Source organism: Spermophilus citellus (genome assembly GCF_964194105.1).
Source record: "Spermophilus citellus genome assembly, chromosome: 15".
In the NCBI taxonomy this organism is placed as follows: domain Eukaryota; kingdom Metazoa; phylum Chordata; class Mammalia; order Rodentia; family Sciuridae; genus Spermophilus; species Spermophilus citellus.
In genome coordinates, this window is record NC_138195.1 from 92599229 (window position 1) to 92612782 (window position 13554).

The following is a 13554-nucleotide window of genomic DNA, read 5'->3' on the forward strand; positions in this document are numbered from 1 at the left end:
CCCTGCTACATCTTCACACTCAGTTAAATATGTAAATTATAAAATTACTAATCATATGATTACTGCATAATGACATCTCTCTGGCTGATTACAAAATTGCCTTTCCAAGCACTGTACTTTTAACATATGAAAGGGCTGTTCGGGTTCTCTAGTTCCATGATGCATAATTAGAATGAAGAAAATAATTTAGAGGCATGAATGGTGATGACCTGCAATAGGGAGAGTTTTTTTTTTTTTCTTTTTTAGAGATAAAATGTTTTGTATGCAAAGTTCTAAGGGGAAGAAAAAGAAAGTTTCGAAATTGTTATATCCTCTTACAGAAATAACTGAATAATGTGGGCATCTAATGTACTTTATACCTGTGTTGAATCCTTGTCAGCTTGATAGATTAATATTTTTTCAAAGCATTCTGATGCCTATAAAGGAATATACGTGACATGTAATTTTGAATCACTCTGATAAAGTAATCAGTCATTGCCTTGATTCTCACTGAGCGGAGCCACGCTCTCCCAGGCAGGCAGGGACACTGTGTTCCTCCTGTCCTGGGTCTCCTGATCTCAGGTGCTCTAGTGGGTCAGCAGATGGAGATGTGAGATGCGTGGTGTGCAGACCATTGTCCTGCTGGTGCTTTGCTTCTGGACGCTCCACGCTCCTGACCCGCTGGGCTGTCCACCTGCTCCCTCTGCCAAGGGCCTGGTGTCCACGGGCTCGACGGGATGGTGCCTCCTCTCCTCCTGAAGCTGCAGACATCCACCCTCCCTTCTGTGCTCCCTCTTCCTTCCTGGTGCGGGCCACTCTCCCCACTACTGCCCGCTGCTGCTGCCTCTGTGCTGTCCAGTTTCAGGCTCCTGCCCCTCTGCAGGCTCTTCTCTGAGGATCTCTGTGGTTGGTGTCTCTTTCTGGCACAGTCCCCACTGGTTCTCTCTCTTACACCATCTCTCTCTCGCTTGGGCTCTCTCTTCTCTCAGGACATGGCTTCCTTCCACTTTGGACATCCCAAATGACTGGCATATGCCTGCTGGCACCAATTCTTTTTTTTCCCCGTAATAAAGCACTTCTTGCTGTCCTGTCATGGTGACCTGTGTGTCCTCATTTCCAGGCCTGGGGTCACTCCAGCCTTGGACACTGTGGCCACCACTCCATGTAACGCCCTGGGATGGTGCTGATGGCCTCCTGGCCCCTTTCTGCGGTTCCCCTGACGGCTCCCAGTGCCGCTCCCCCTTCCTTCCCTGCCCGCTGCTGTACGGTGCTGTCCTTGGCCTTCTGGGACTTCTCTGTTGCTCCTTGCTTGTGACATGGCCTCTTGTCCTCACACCTGGTCCCTCAGGCTCAGCTTGGGACCTCCATGCCTGACCTTTCTCTTGATATCTTGCTTTTGTGTAAGAACAAGTGACAAGAAGAATCGCCACCATTGGCTGAGCATCTGCTCTGCCTCATCCATTTTTTAAAATATTTTCTATTTTGAATTGACTAGTAAAAGTTGCTTCCAGTTATGATGTACAACATGATGTTTTGGAATATGTATTTGTGATGTAATGGCTAAGTCAGGCGATTAACATGCACTGCCTCCCGTTCTTGTTTATTTGTGGTGAGAAGACCTTGGATCTGCTCCCTGGGTCATTTTCCGGTGTAGGAAGTGTCCTTGCTGACTTAGTCACTGGGTTGTATGGCAGAGCGCTCGGACGTTCTCCCCACTCCACCAGAAGCCCGTGGCCTTTTGCCAGCCCCTCCCACCGTCCACTCCTGGTGGGCCATTCACTCTCACCGGTGCTCTGCCTTGACCTCTCCTCTGTCTGACCACACCTACAGGCAGCCTCACTGGGGTTGGGCATTCTGTCTTGTAGGGGTCCTGCTCCCTGGCGGGAACAGCAAGACCAAGGACACTAGTGTCAGCTGGCACGTTCGCCGAGGGGACATCAGGTGTATGGAAAGGGAGGAAGGAAGCAGGGACCAGAACAGAGATAGGGACCTGGTGCATGGATTGACGCCCTGGCCACAAGGACTTGGTCTGTGTGACTGAGTGCCAGGCTTCCAGTCATGTGAGAAGAGCCCCCAGACTCGGGCAGCCCAGACGTTGCCAGTGTGTGCCCAGTGGGACAGACGGCACCCTCCCCTGCAGGCCACGCAAATGATGCTGTAGACCCTTGAGAACCACATATGTATCAACCTCCCTGGGCCCCTGGTGACAGGCTCAGTGGGGTTGTCTTGGCAGTCACATCTCAGTAGATACTGGTGGTGTCCTGTCACGGGAGGTCCTCAGCTGCAGTGTCGTGTGGTGGGGGTTGGCCTGGCACACAGCTCCTCCTCATGCATTAGGTCTGGGTCTCCCCATGAGGACAGTATTCCTTTGGGATTCACTGTCCCTTGCTTTGGAAGACCCCCCCCCCCACTAATAAGCCATTGCATGCTGAACCCCAGTTATGAGCCAAGTTAAGTCTCTCCACAGGCCTGGGCCCATGTAATCAAGGACACGGGGGGAACCTATGGTAGTGCCCTGAACCTTCCCCCTGACTGGCTTCTGGTCTGTTCAGGATACACAGAGTGCTCCTGGGCCCTGGTACCCTAATATACAAGCCATAGCTTCAGCCCTACCCAGTCCCAGCCTGTGAGCGTAGTGCCAGCTCTGAGAACTGCCCAGAAAATGAAGGCTGCTTTGATTGCCAAAAAGAAGATGCAGACGTGGACAGAGTTAGAAATAAGCCAAGGGCTATCTTTCAGGGTGGAGGGAAAAGGTAAAAGGCTTGTCAGGCTCGGGACTGGATGGAGTATCCAAGGACACGTGAACGCTGTGACCTGGCTCACACTTTACCAAGGACAACCGCTTCCTGCATGTCACTCGAGTTTTATGCATGATGGAAATGTGAAACAACCTTAACCCACACCGCATGCAAGGGCCACGTGGACGGGTGGAAATTTACCGCTTCTCTAAGATAGATGGGGCCGTGCTATGAGTGCGCTCTCCACTTCCAGACCCCCACATTCTGAAGGCTTTTAATGGAGATCATTCTCATTCTTCATCTTGCTTTGACGTGCAGGTGGATGGCTGACGTGCAGGAAAATACACGGACACTCTCAGGCTCTGTGCAAACCATGCTTAAGGTTCTTGGGTATATTTATATGTGTGAACAGGCTTGCTGGTATATTGTCTTTCTCTTTGTTTAAATGTTGAACTCGGGCCTGGACTGGGACTTTGCCAGGTCCAGCGGACAGTGGTTGATGAACCTTGGAATCAGCCTCTTTTCCTTCTTTCATCCCAGGCAACATGAGACGGTCATCCCAGGTGACCTCCCGCTCATTCAGGAGGTCACCACGACGCTTCGCGAGTGGTCCACCATCTGGAGGCAGCTCTATGTGGTGAGAAGACGTGACATTAAACTTAAAAACCAAGAGAGGGTGTTTCTGGACCTTTCTGCATCCTGAGAACCTCAGGGACAGGATCTTACATAGAGAGGGCAGAGATAGCCTCCTGCCCCCTGATCTGACTGCTGTTGGGGGCTGTGTGCCCTTTGACCTGCACACTTGGGGAGCAGTGGGAGGCTATCAAGCGGGGGGCCATGGACTCCCCCTGCCTCCTGTGCAAAGGGGATGTGGTTGCTCTCCGGCCCTCGGACCAGGCAATCTGCGTTTATGTTACCTCCGAGTTTTTGTTTTGATCAAGAAAACTAAAGTCTACTTTGAGACTGAAATAGGTGCCTTTTGATGGATGTCGTAGAGGGTGACTTTAGGTGGTGCCTCTTATCGGTTAAGATCTGTCATATTTTTGTGGTGGGGAGTGTTTTGTATTCTATCTTGCTGTGCAGTTGTCCAGTTGTGCTGATCACAGGAGAAGTCTTATTAATGCAGAGGTTGGAATTCTGGCATCTACATTTCATATTCCCTCAGGGCATTTCTTTGCACACAGATTCATATTTGCAGAAGGTTGGCTTTTGTTAAGCCTGTATTTCTATTCAGAGTGTTGATTTCTCATATGCTAATGTTATTACCACCAAGCAAGCGCTCTGGGAGGAAGTCAGTGCGTTAATTTCTCGGGAACATAGAAAACTTCCTAAAGTCCCACAGCTGCTCCTTGGGCAGCTTGTTGTTCTTGATTATACAGTGGTTTCCTATAAATGCACTGTAATAAGCAGTTGCAGTAATTGTTCATCAAATGTACTCAAAAACCTAAAAGCGTAAAGTTAGCCATGAATGTTTTGTGTAAATCTGAAGCAATTTCATAGTCGGTGTTTCATGTTCAACTTAGCAATTTTTAAACAAAAATATGGCAACAAAATAAACAGGAGTCGATGCTGACTCGTGCATGAGTGGACCCGGTTCTAGCTGCCCCAGAGTGGGCATTGCTGACCATCACCTTGGTTTCCTTTCACATTTCTAGAGTTTACCTCTGGTGGACTCGCATGGTTCAGTTTGTGCAAAGTGAAGCAAAAGATGCTTATACTATTTTTATAAGCATTTTCTCTCTTCTCTGTGGTTGTAGACAAGTCAGCAAAGTATTAAGGATTTTAGAGAGTTGATAGGACCAGGAGAACTAGTCAGAGGGAAGGGAACACAGTTTTACAATAAATTTGGAATTTTGACTATTTAGTTTTCATTTAAGAAATTAAAATTAGATAATGTGAAGAATAGCTCATGAGACGTAAGATAGCTCATTACGTGTCCGGTGGGTGGGTGGTGGGGCCCTTAGAACCTCTGAGAAAGTAGGTCACGTTCTAGAATCAGCAGGGTTAGTGGTTCAGATGAATGAAGACATATTTTAAAACACAGCTATGTCCATATTTCAGTTTTTCAAAGGAACCATGGGGATCAAAGTATTAAATTAGGTCCCACCAAGACTTCTTTCCATCGAAAGAACCACTGGGTCATTTTTCCTGTGGGTAATCCCTAAACCCCTTGATGAATTGTAATCCTGCAATTGCAAATGTTGCTTTTTTTGTGTGTGTACCATTAATCCTCGCAGAATATATAGAAAGTGGTAAGAAGCATGAATTTTGTGTCTTATTTGCATTTTTCTTTGGGCGTAAATGCTCTGAGAGCTTGTGAATGAGATTTGGTGTCTTGCAGAAGCTCCTGTGTGTGTGTGCAGGGCACCAGGGGCCAGTGGAGCTCAGCTGATGGACAGGCCTGGGGGTCCAGTTCCTCAGGGTGCTGGGAAGGGCCCAGGGTGCAGGGCATTCCGAAGAGTATGCACTACTCAGCGGGAGTGTGGAGCTGTAGGTCCAGGGTCATTCAGAGGGAGCTTTCTGCCTCACCCATCCACTGCCCCCGGTAGAGGCTCGAGGTCATTGTCCAGTTCCTGCTGGCTAGCCTCTTGACCCAGTGGTACCTACTCAGGAATGTTGGGTGAAATCTTGGGGCTTGTGCATTCCTTCTTATTTTTTAACATTTAATTTCTCTGGGGATCAAATTCTATATGATGTGTTCCATTTCATGCTAAAAACACTTTTTAATTTAACATTAATAGATCCCATGTTGTATTTGAAAAAATTTCCATTGAATATGATCTCCAGAATGTTATTTTGTACCCAGAATGCTATGGTTCACCTTATTTTTTCCCATGTAGCAAGATAACAGGGAGATGTTCCGCAGCGTTCGGCACATGATCTATGACCTTATTGAGTGGCGATCACAGATTCTTTCTGGAACTCTGCCCCAGGATGAGCTCAAAGAACTGAAGAAGAAAGTCACCGCCAAAATTGATTATGGAAACAGGTTTGTTTGTTTGAAAGATGATTTCATGCTTAAATTACCCAATATAATAGCATAACCATAAGCCTTGAGAACACCAAAATTACATTTTATCATGAAGCAAAATTTCTAACATCCGAATCATGGCATGGTTTTCATTTAGAAAAGAATGAAGTATTTTCTATTAGATTCTGAAAGTCAGTAGTGTGCTGAGTCATCCTTGAAACTGTTCTCTCCATTCCCCCACTGGAGGGGCAAAGGAGCTGAGAAGCCTGTCACTGTTCTGGTGAGACCCACAGTGATTTCTCCAACATGCAAGTTTTACTCTTGGCTTGGTATCTGACTTTGTGTCCAGAAGTGAGGAGACCTCGTGCAATAAGAAGCACCCTGTGTCCTGCGGTTCTGAGGGCAGGGATGGACGTTAGGGTGCCTTGTTCCCTGGGTAAGCATGCCCGCTTTCACAAACAGAAATGTGACCCTGCTGGGTTTGAATTCAGGTGAACACAGATAATTGCTTCTTTTACAGAGGGGTCTTGTGGGAGCTCTGTCTGTGCCAGGTGTACTTGAATGGCTTTAGCAGTGACTGCTCAGGACCCTCAGAGAGCATGTGCTGGTGGTAGCAAGAGTCCTCAGCTGCTGCCAGGTGCAGGGCTGCTGGGATCCTAATTCTCAAGGTCTGTAAGCAGAATGAGGCCGTGTCCTTTCCCACCTGATAACTATTTTATTGTTTACATAATGTCAAAGCTAAAGAAAGTCTTTAAAATGCTCTAGTCACCTGGTTCCCAAGTGCTTTTCATATCCGAATTACTTGGAGAGGTTCTGAAAAGAGAGTCCCGGGACCTGTTCCTTAAGATTCTGTTTTCTGATGTCTGCGTTATTGTCTGAGTGTGTCTGATGTGTGTCTGAGTGTGCACTATGTCTGTGGCTGTAGTGTCTGTGTGTACATTTGTTGTCCTTGGCTCTGTGTCTGAGTGTACATGGGCCATGACCTTTATCGAATTCTCAAATGGCTCCCAGAACCCCTTTCTACTGGGATTAAAGAAAAAAAAAGGTCAAAACATCTAAGTGATGAATGAAAAAGGCACAGAACACGCAGCGCTGTTAGATGCACCCATCTTAGACTCCAGCACCAATGCGTGGGCCTAGGAAGACTGAGCAGGGAGGGCACTGGGCGCTGGAGGAATCATGGAGCAGCCTGGTGGCCCTGGTGGCAAGAGCCTCTCTTATTATATGTCCTATCAATGTAGTAAATTACAGTTGGAAATATTTTCTTTCTTAACTAGCTTGTTCCATGACACAACACACTCAGGTAGCTTCCTGCAGCTAAATTAAGCAGGTGGTCTCTGAACAGAAGTTCAAAATATAGTACTCCAATAGAAAACGAGATCAGAGCTCCAAAAATTTGCTTTATTAAGCAGGTGATCTTAAAATGGGTTTCACTATAACCACATGTAATATTCTATACCCAGAAGCCTCTGGCCTCCTGGGAAAAAATATAAACAAAAGTGAAACACCTTCTTCTGTAACATTTCTAACCCAAATCCTGTATCTTGCTCATAATGAGGCTTTAAGAAACTTTTCACACTTGAAGTAGGAATTCCTAGAAACAAAATTGGGTGATAGTTGAGATTTCACAAGAAGTTCTGGTCTGCCGAGAGCTCTTCTCACTTGGCTGGCAGGAGGCTCACCCTCCCCTGCTCTCACTGCTACATTTTCATGTGCAAAACAAAGGGGTGGGCTAAGCCAGACACCCTCCTACTGCTGTCAGCAGGTCCACTCCACTTTCACCCTCCACCTCAAGACCTCCTGGGTCTCTGCAGTCAGTCTCTAAGGGTCGGGTCACCTTGCCATGGTGAGATGCACCTTCTAACAGAGACTCACTCTGCATTCAGAAACAAGTGTGCATGGCTTGCTGAGAACAGGTGTCGGATGGTGTGGTGTGGCAGCCCACATTACGTGACTGCTTCTGGGTGGCATTCTGAAAGAGCATGGGCTCTGCCAGGAAGGGGCCCCAGTGCAGAGTCCCAGCTGTGGCTCCTCTAGGTGCTTGCTGTTGGACAGGGTAATAATTTCCCAGAGCCCCTGTCTCCTCTGAGGTGGGTCTGGCCTGGTCTTCTGGCAGGGCAGGACTTAGGTGAGGACCACATGGCAGGATCTGCTCAGCAGGCTGGCCCAGGGCCTGAGCCTCACGCCCTCACGCCCTCATGCCCTTCTCCAGGGGGCCTAATTCTGGGGCTGGGCCTGCAGAAGCCGGGGCTGTGTAGCTGCACTAGCAGGAGAAATGTCCTTGCTCGCATAGCCCTGACTGGGTGCACACGGCTGACCCCACCCATTCAAATCAGCATTGACTCTGCCTACACCAGCACTGACCCCACCCACTCTCACCAGCCTTGACTCTGTCCACACCAGTACTGACCCCACCCACACAAGAGCTGACCCCACCCACTCACCAGCCTTGACCCCACCCATACCAGCCGACTCATACCAGCACTGACTCTGCACACCTCCACTAGCACTGACTCCACCCACACAGTACTGACCTGCCCCTGGTAGCACTGACCCCTGTATTGACCCCGCCCATACCAGCAAGGACTCCTAGTTGGCAGGGTCAGAGCTAGGGTGAGTAGTCGTATTTGGGAGGGAGGGGCTTTGCCTCACTAGTGAAACATTACAAAGAGCCATCAGGCCTAACAAGGCTTTTAAAAAATGTCTTTTTGTTCCTTGCAACTAGTAAGGCTGATTTTCTGCTGTGCAAAAACTTGTGGCTGTTTATTTTAAAAGCCTGCTGCCCCTCATGCCACTGTCAGGCCAGTAGGTCCTGTTTACCCATCAGTAGAATTTTCTCAATGGATAGGAAAAGGAAAAAAAACGAGGCCTTTGCAGTTGGCTTCCAAATGGTTCAGTGGCCCAGCCTGACACTAAAATTGAGCACATGTGACCTGTCGGCAGGCTGTCCTCAGCTTTAAGGCCTGTGACCTCCAGAGAAGCCCCACGTTAGCTTGTCTGTGGAGCAATTGCTGGCGGATCAGCTTCCCTTTTAAACCTGCAACCCATCGAGCTGCCTTCTGACTGCAGCCTTTCCTTCTCTCAGAAGGCTCTCCTTGCTTTGTCATGGGGCCTGCAGAAAGACCTTGCTCCCTAGACCTGTCAAAGGAGGACTAAATCCCATCTGCAGAGCTTGAGCGAGACAGCCATGGCTAATTTCCTGCCCCAAGACTCGCTCGTCTCATTGCAAGGAACGCTAGAACACGCCACCCGGGCACAGCTCTTTTGATTTCTTTTGTGCTGTACAATTGCCTTTGTTTATTCTTTAAGGTAAAAACTTTGGTAACGATCGCCTAACGGTTTCATTGGATTTGAGGAATCAGAGCAAATGTTGCCAAAAAACATCTCCAGGTAGAGGGGACAGATTTATTAGCCAGATGTTGCTTGTGTTTTAAGTTGGCCACTATGTTTGCCATCTGGCCAGGAGTTGGTTCATGTTCTTGTGGATAACATCCATATGTTCCCCGTTCCAACCATCCTCTGAGAATCTCCCGACGGCTTCATGTAGGGATTAGACCTGAACTCTAGGCAGGAGGAAGGTGTGTCACCACCCTGGCTGGGACAGTGGGAGTACATGGTGTGGTGGGTGTGTCTCTGCCCTACTTTACCTCCCCAACCCCACGGTGCTGTCACAACACAGCTTTGTGTGTTGGACACATGGGTGTGCACGTGACTGCATGCATACAGTAGTGTGCTGTGACCGTCCACAGGCACTGGTGACGCACATTTCTCTTGGACTTTGTAGATCTATCAGATTATCATTGACAGACCAGCACTATTGCAATGGTAGTACAACTGCAGGAATTTAAAACATTCCCTACGGTGGCATATTTTAAGTTAAAGATAGTGATCTTACAGAATTATGTTCCTTAATAATTGTGGATGAACCCAACTTCCTATGATCTTTTTATCTGCTTGGTGGGGAATTCAAATCTTCTTCTGAATTTTTGTTTTTCTAGAATTCTTGATTTGGACCTGGTGGTTAGAGATGAAGATGGGAACATTTTAGATCCAGAACTAACTAGCACAATTAGTCTCTTCCGAGCTCATGAAATAGCCTCTAAACAAGTGGAGGAAAGATTACAAGAAGAAAAAGTAAGTTCGTCTGTCTCTGTATTTTGCCATTCACACGTGGGCAGCATTTTTCAGAAAGCGCTTTCAGCAGTGGAATATCAAGGGGCTCAGACTTGGCTCTAAAGAAGAACCTGAAAAGGAGCATTGGCACAGTGTGTTTCCAACAAGGATGAAAGGAATGTGCCCGGGGCACGAGGGGATTTCATGCCTGCTGGGGAATGTGCAGAGCATCGTGCTTCACCAGGGAGGATGGGAGCGTAGTGGCCTTGACTGTGGAGTCATCTGTCAGATGGGAGATGATACCATTTAAATTCTGCATCTGATTTTGCATTTCCTCTCTGACATCAGTAGGGGCATGACATCTAGCTTGATGAGGGTGGAGAACACCAGTCGGGTCGATGTTTTCATCTCTCTGTTCTGTGATGGTATCATGTATGTGGTAGATATTCAGAAATTGATGGCTTGATATGCTCATCAGTTAATTTGGCAAGTATTCATTGGGCATCTAGTCGTTTGCCAGATACCAACGACATAATGAAGAATGACAAAAAAATGTCCTGGGAGTGTTTATTCGAATGAGGGAAACATTAATTAGAATGTGCAACTACACCTGTGCTCATCATTTCTAGGTCATTGATTGGACACTTAAAAATTCTGTCTCTGAAAATACTCAGCATATTGATGTGAGACTGGGGTCATTGCATAAGGTGCTGTTTTTTTCTGAAACGTAGGACCATGGTTCGAGGACTCGTGGGGGCAGGGAAAAGATAACATGAATCGCCTAGCTGACTCAGGCCCACTTCTCCTGTACCTTTTTCCATGCTGTAGAGGATATTAAAAACAACAAACAAACAAACAAACCCCAAAAAACAAAGATCACTGATGAATATTGCTTATGTCGACTTTCTTTTCACTGACAGTCTCAGAAGCAGAACATGGATATCAACAGACAAGCTAAGTTTGCTGCCACCCCTTCTCTGGCCTTGTTTGTCAACCTCAAAAATGTGGTTTGTAAAATAGGAGAAGACGCTGAGGTGCTCATGTCTCTCTACGACCCTGTGGAGTCCCAGTTCATCAGGTGGGGCTCCCTGCTGGTTAGGGTCTCTCCTGTGTGAAGAAGGTGGTGTCAGAACCACCCAGGTGGCCCTCGCTTGCCGAGAGCCTGTGAGCAGAAAAGCTACCTGACCTACCCTGAGTAGCCAGGCCCTGGGCCCTCTCTGGGCAGTGTGAGGGCAGCTCGGTTGGGCTCTGGGATGGGCAGGTTTTCTTGCATGTGTGCTGCTGTTTGCTTGTGGAGGTGCAGGGATTTCAGGAACACTCTTAATGTGATAGGGACTGGGCTGAAGCACTCTGTTTTCTACACTGTCACCACAGGACTTTGTATGTTCAGACCCCCAAAGGTCACACTTTCCTTTTCCAAACCTTTGGGCTTAGAATGTCATTTTTGTCACTTCTGTCCTATTGCTGTTTCTCCAAGCCAAGAGGCTGGAACCCAGTGTCTGGATTGGCACCTGCTGTATGCTTGCTCACCGTTAGCATCTGCTCAGGGAAAACACTGTAAATCGCCTGTTCTTGCTCGGCCCACAGTATAACTTCCTCTCTATCCACATGGAAAAATGAGGATTAAACTCTGTGGAAGTTTGTGTGAGTCTGTGAGTATTAAAACTCCAGTATTTTCACTTGTACTATTCGGAATTGAAAAATGTGGTGTGTGACTGAAACAGAGCAAATGGGTGGCTTTATTCTCACTTCTGATGGACTCTGTTTCTTCTTGATGTAAGACAGTAGGTATTTCACGGCACGTTTTGTTTGTCATATACACGTCATGTGTATGTGTGTACACAAGTTCATCTCTCTCTGTATGCACGTGCACGTATGTATAGTACACACCTCATGTTGAACTTTATACTAGTGCCATTCTAAATTGACAAATAGGCTTTTCAGATTATAAAGTTTGAAATGCCATTTGTGATGGTTCCATGACATTAAGCCCAAGAAGCTTGGAATGCAGCCCTCCACGGTGTTTTGTGGTCCGAGTCTGCTGCTGGGTCACGCTGACGTTGGTATTTATAGACCCATGGTTGCTCTATCATAGACTTCCAGAGTACTAATTATGAGTCAGTGTGGTTGTGCTTGGAAAATTAATTTGCTTTTATTTCTTCTTTTTTCGAGTGAGAACTACCTGGTCCGCTGGTCAAGTTCAGGATTACCTAAGGACATAGACAGATTGCACAATCTGCGAGCCGTGTTCACTGTAAGTGTGCCTGCAGGCGTTCAGCGGCACCATTCTCCGTCCTGATACTGTTCTGAGTGACTTCCCTACAGCACTGGCATATGGGTCTGGGGGGGACGCCTGGAGTCCAGGTTAATCTGGGATGAGTAACATGCCTTCTGGGACCTTCTGAGTCTCTAGCTGCCCTTTGAGTCACTGAAGCAGAGATTTGCCCCCTTACCTTGGAGCACGTCTCTGAAACTTTGATCTCAAGTTCACTGAACAGTGACTGACTATTGTCATTCAATCGCGTTTTGTCATGGGACTGGTACTGAAATGCCGGACGCTGCTCTGGGAAGGGCATCTCCGTGTCTTCACTGTCCTTTTCAATTGGACTTGCATTGAGTAATGGTTCTTCACAATGATTTATGGAAATTAATATTTCCAGGACCTTGGAAGCAAAGACCTGAAAAGGGAGAAAATCAGTTTCGTCTGTCAGATCGTCCGCGTGGGTCGCATGGAGCTGAGGGACAGCAACACAAGGAAGCTGACCTCGGGGCTGCGGCGACCTTTTGGAGTGGCGGGTAATCCATTTCTCTCTTTCTCCTTGAGAGTTTAAGATCCTCACCTTCACTTTGACCAAGAGCCGCTGTTGAACTCTGGGCAGTGGTCAGCTTTGATTTATAGGCTTTTCTGGTGGAGAGAAAAAAATGGATCATCCTTTTTCTGGGTGGTTTTAGTCCACCTGTAAGCTCCGGATGCTTGGGTGCCTGAGTTTCAGATGTAAATAGAACATATTTGGTTTAAAGCAGATCGTGTCTTTTCCTCAGAGAGACCCTGACCCATTTCCTGGCCCCTGGAGAAGCTGGGCACTGGCAGGGGTCGGTTTCAAGATTTCTGGACTTGGCGGTTGGTTTAGGAGTGGACTGGCGTGGACCGGGTCATGAGGAGGAGAGTCAGGCACCAAGCCCACAGGGTCTGCTGGACACAGGGCCTTTGTTGTTTTTTAACCCTTCTTAATTCTAAATAACGTGTGGTTGTTTTTGGTGACAGCTCAAGACAAGCGAGATCAGTCATCTCTGTTGGGGAAAGTGTCCCCGGAGGTTCTGATGTCACTTTAAAAAAATAATTTTGGAAACTGATTTTATGGTCATAGGGAATTCCTTACCCAGCTCTTGAGGTGTGTTCACGTCCTTTCTGTGATTTTGGGGAATCACATGAACAAGTGTTTGGGAAAATCTCGATCCCTGGCACCCAGCTGGAACACGTTCCTTACCGTGACCAAGCATCCCAGAGCTGAGACTTTTCTCCTCTTGGAATAGACTTTATTTTTAGAGAAGCTCTAGGTTCAGGTAAAACTGGGCAGAAAATGGTTCTCACATACCCTCGCCCATCCTTAGCATCTCCCCCCTTTGCTGTGTTCGTCCGACAGTGAACCTACAGTGGCATGTCACTGTTTCACAAGGTGTAGCGTTGACGTGGCTGTCTGATCTTGGTGTTGTGCATTCTGGGGGTTTTTACAAAGGAATGATGTCCCATGT

General features: G+C 47.5%; 1 protein-coding gene across 4 annotated transcripts in view; it reads left to right on the top strand.

Moving 5' to 3' along the window:
* The window catches only part of DOCK1 (dedicator of cytokinesis 1), a 458484-nt gene that overhangs the window by 55625 nt on the left and 389305 nt on the right, over nt 1-13554 (top strand). For all 4 annotated transcript variants that reach the window (XM_081267092.1, XM_081267094.1, XM_081267093.1 and 1 more), the window contains exons 5-10: nt 3258-3354; nt 5558-5706; nt 9687-9822; nt 10722-10879; nt 11974-12055; nt 12462-12597. In XM_081267092.1, the coding sequence (XP_081123218.1) occupies nt 3258-3354; nt 5558-5706; nt 9687-9822; nt 10722-10879; nt 11974-12055; nt 12462-12597 (758 nt within the window). The remainder of the gene's footprint in view (nt 1-3257; nt 3355-5557; nt 5707-9686; nt 9823-10721; nt 10880-11973; nt 12056-12461; nt 12598-13554) is intronic.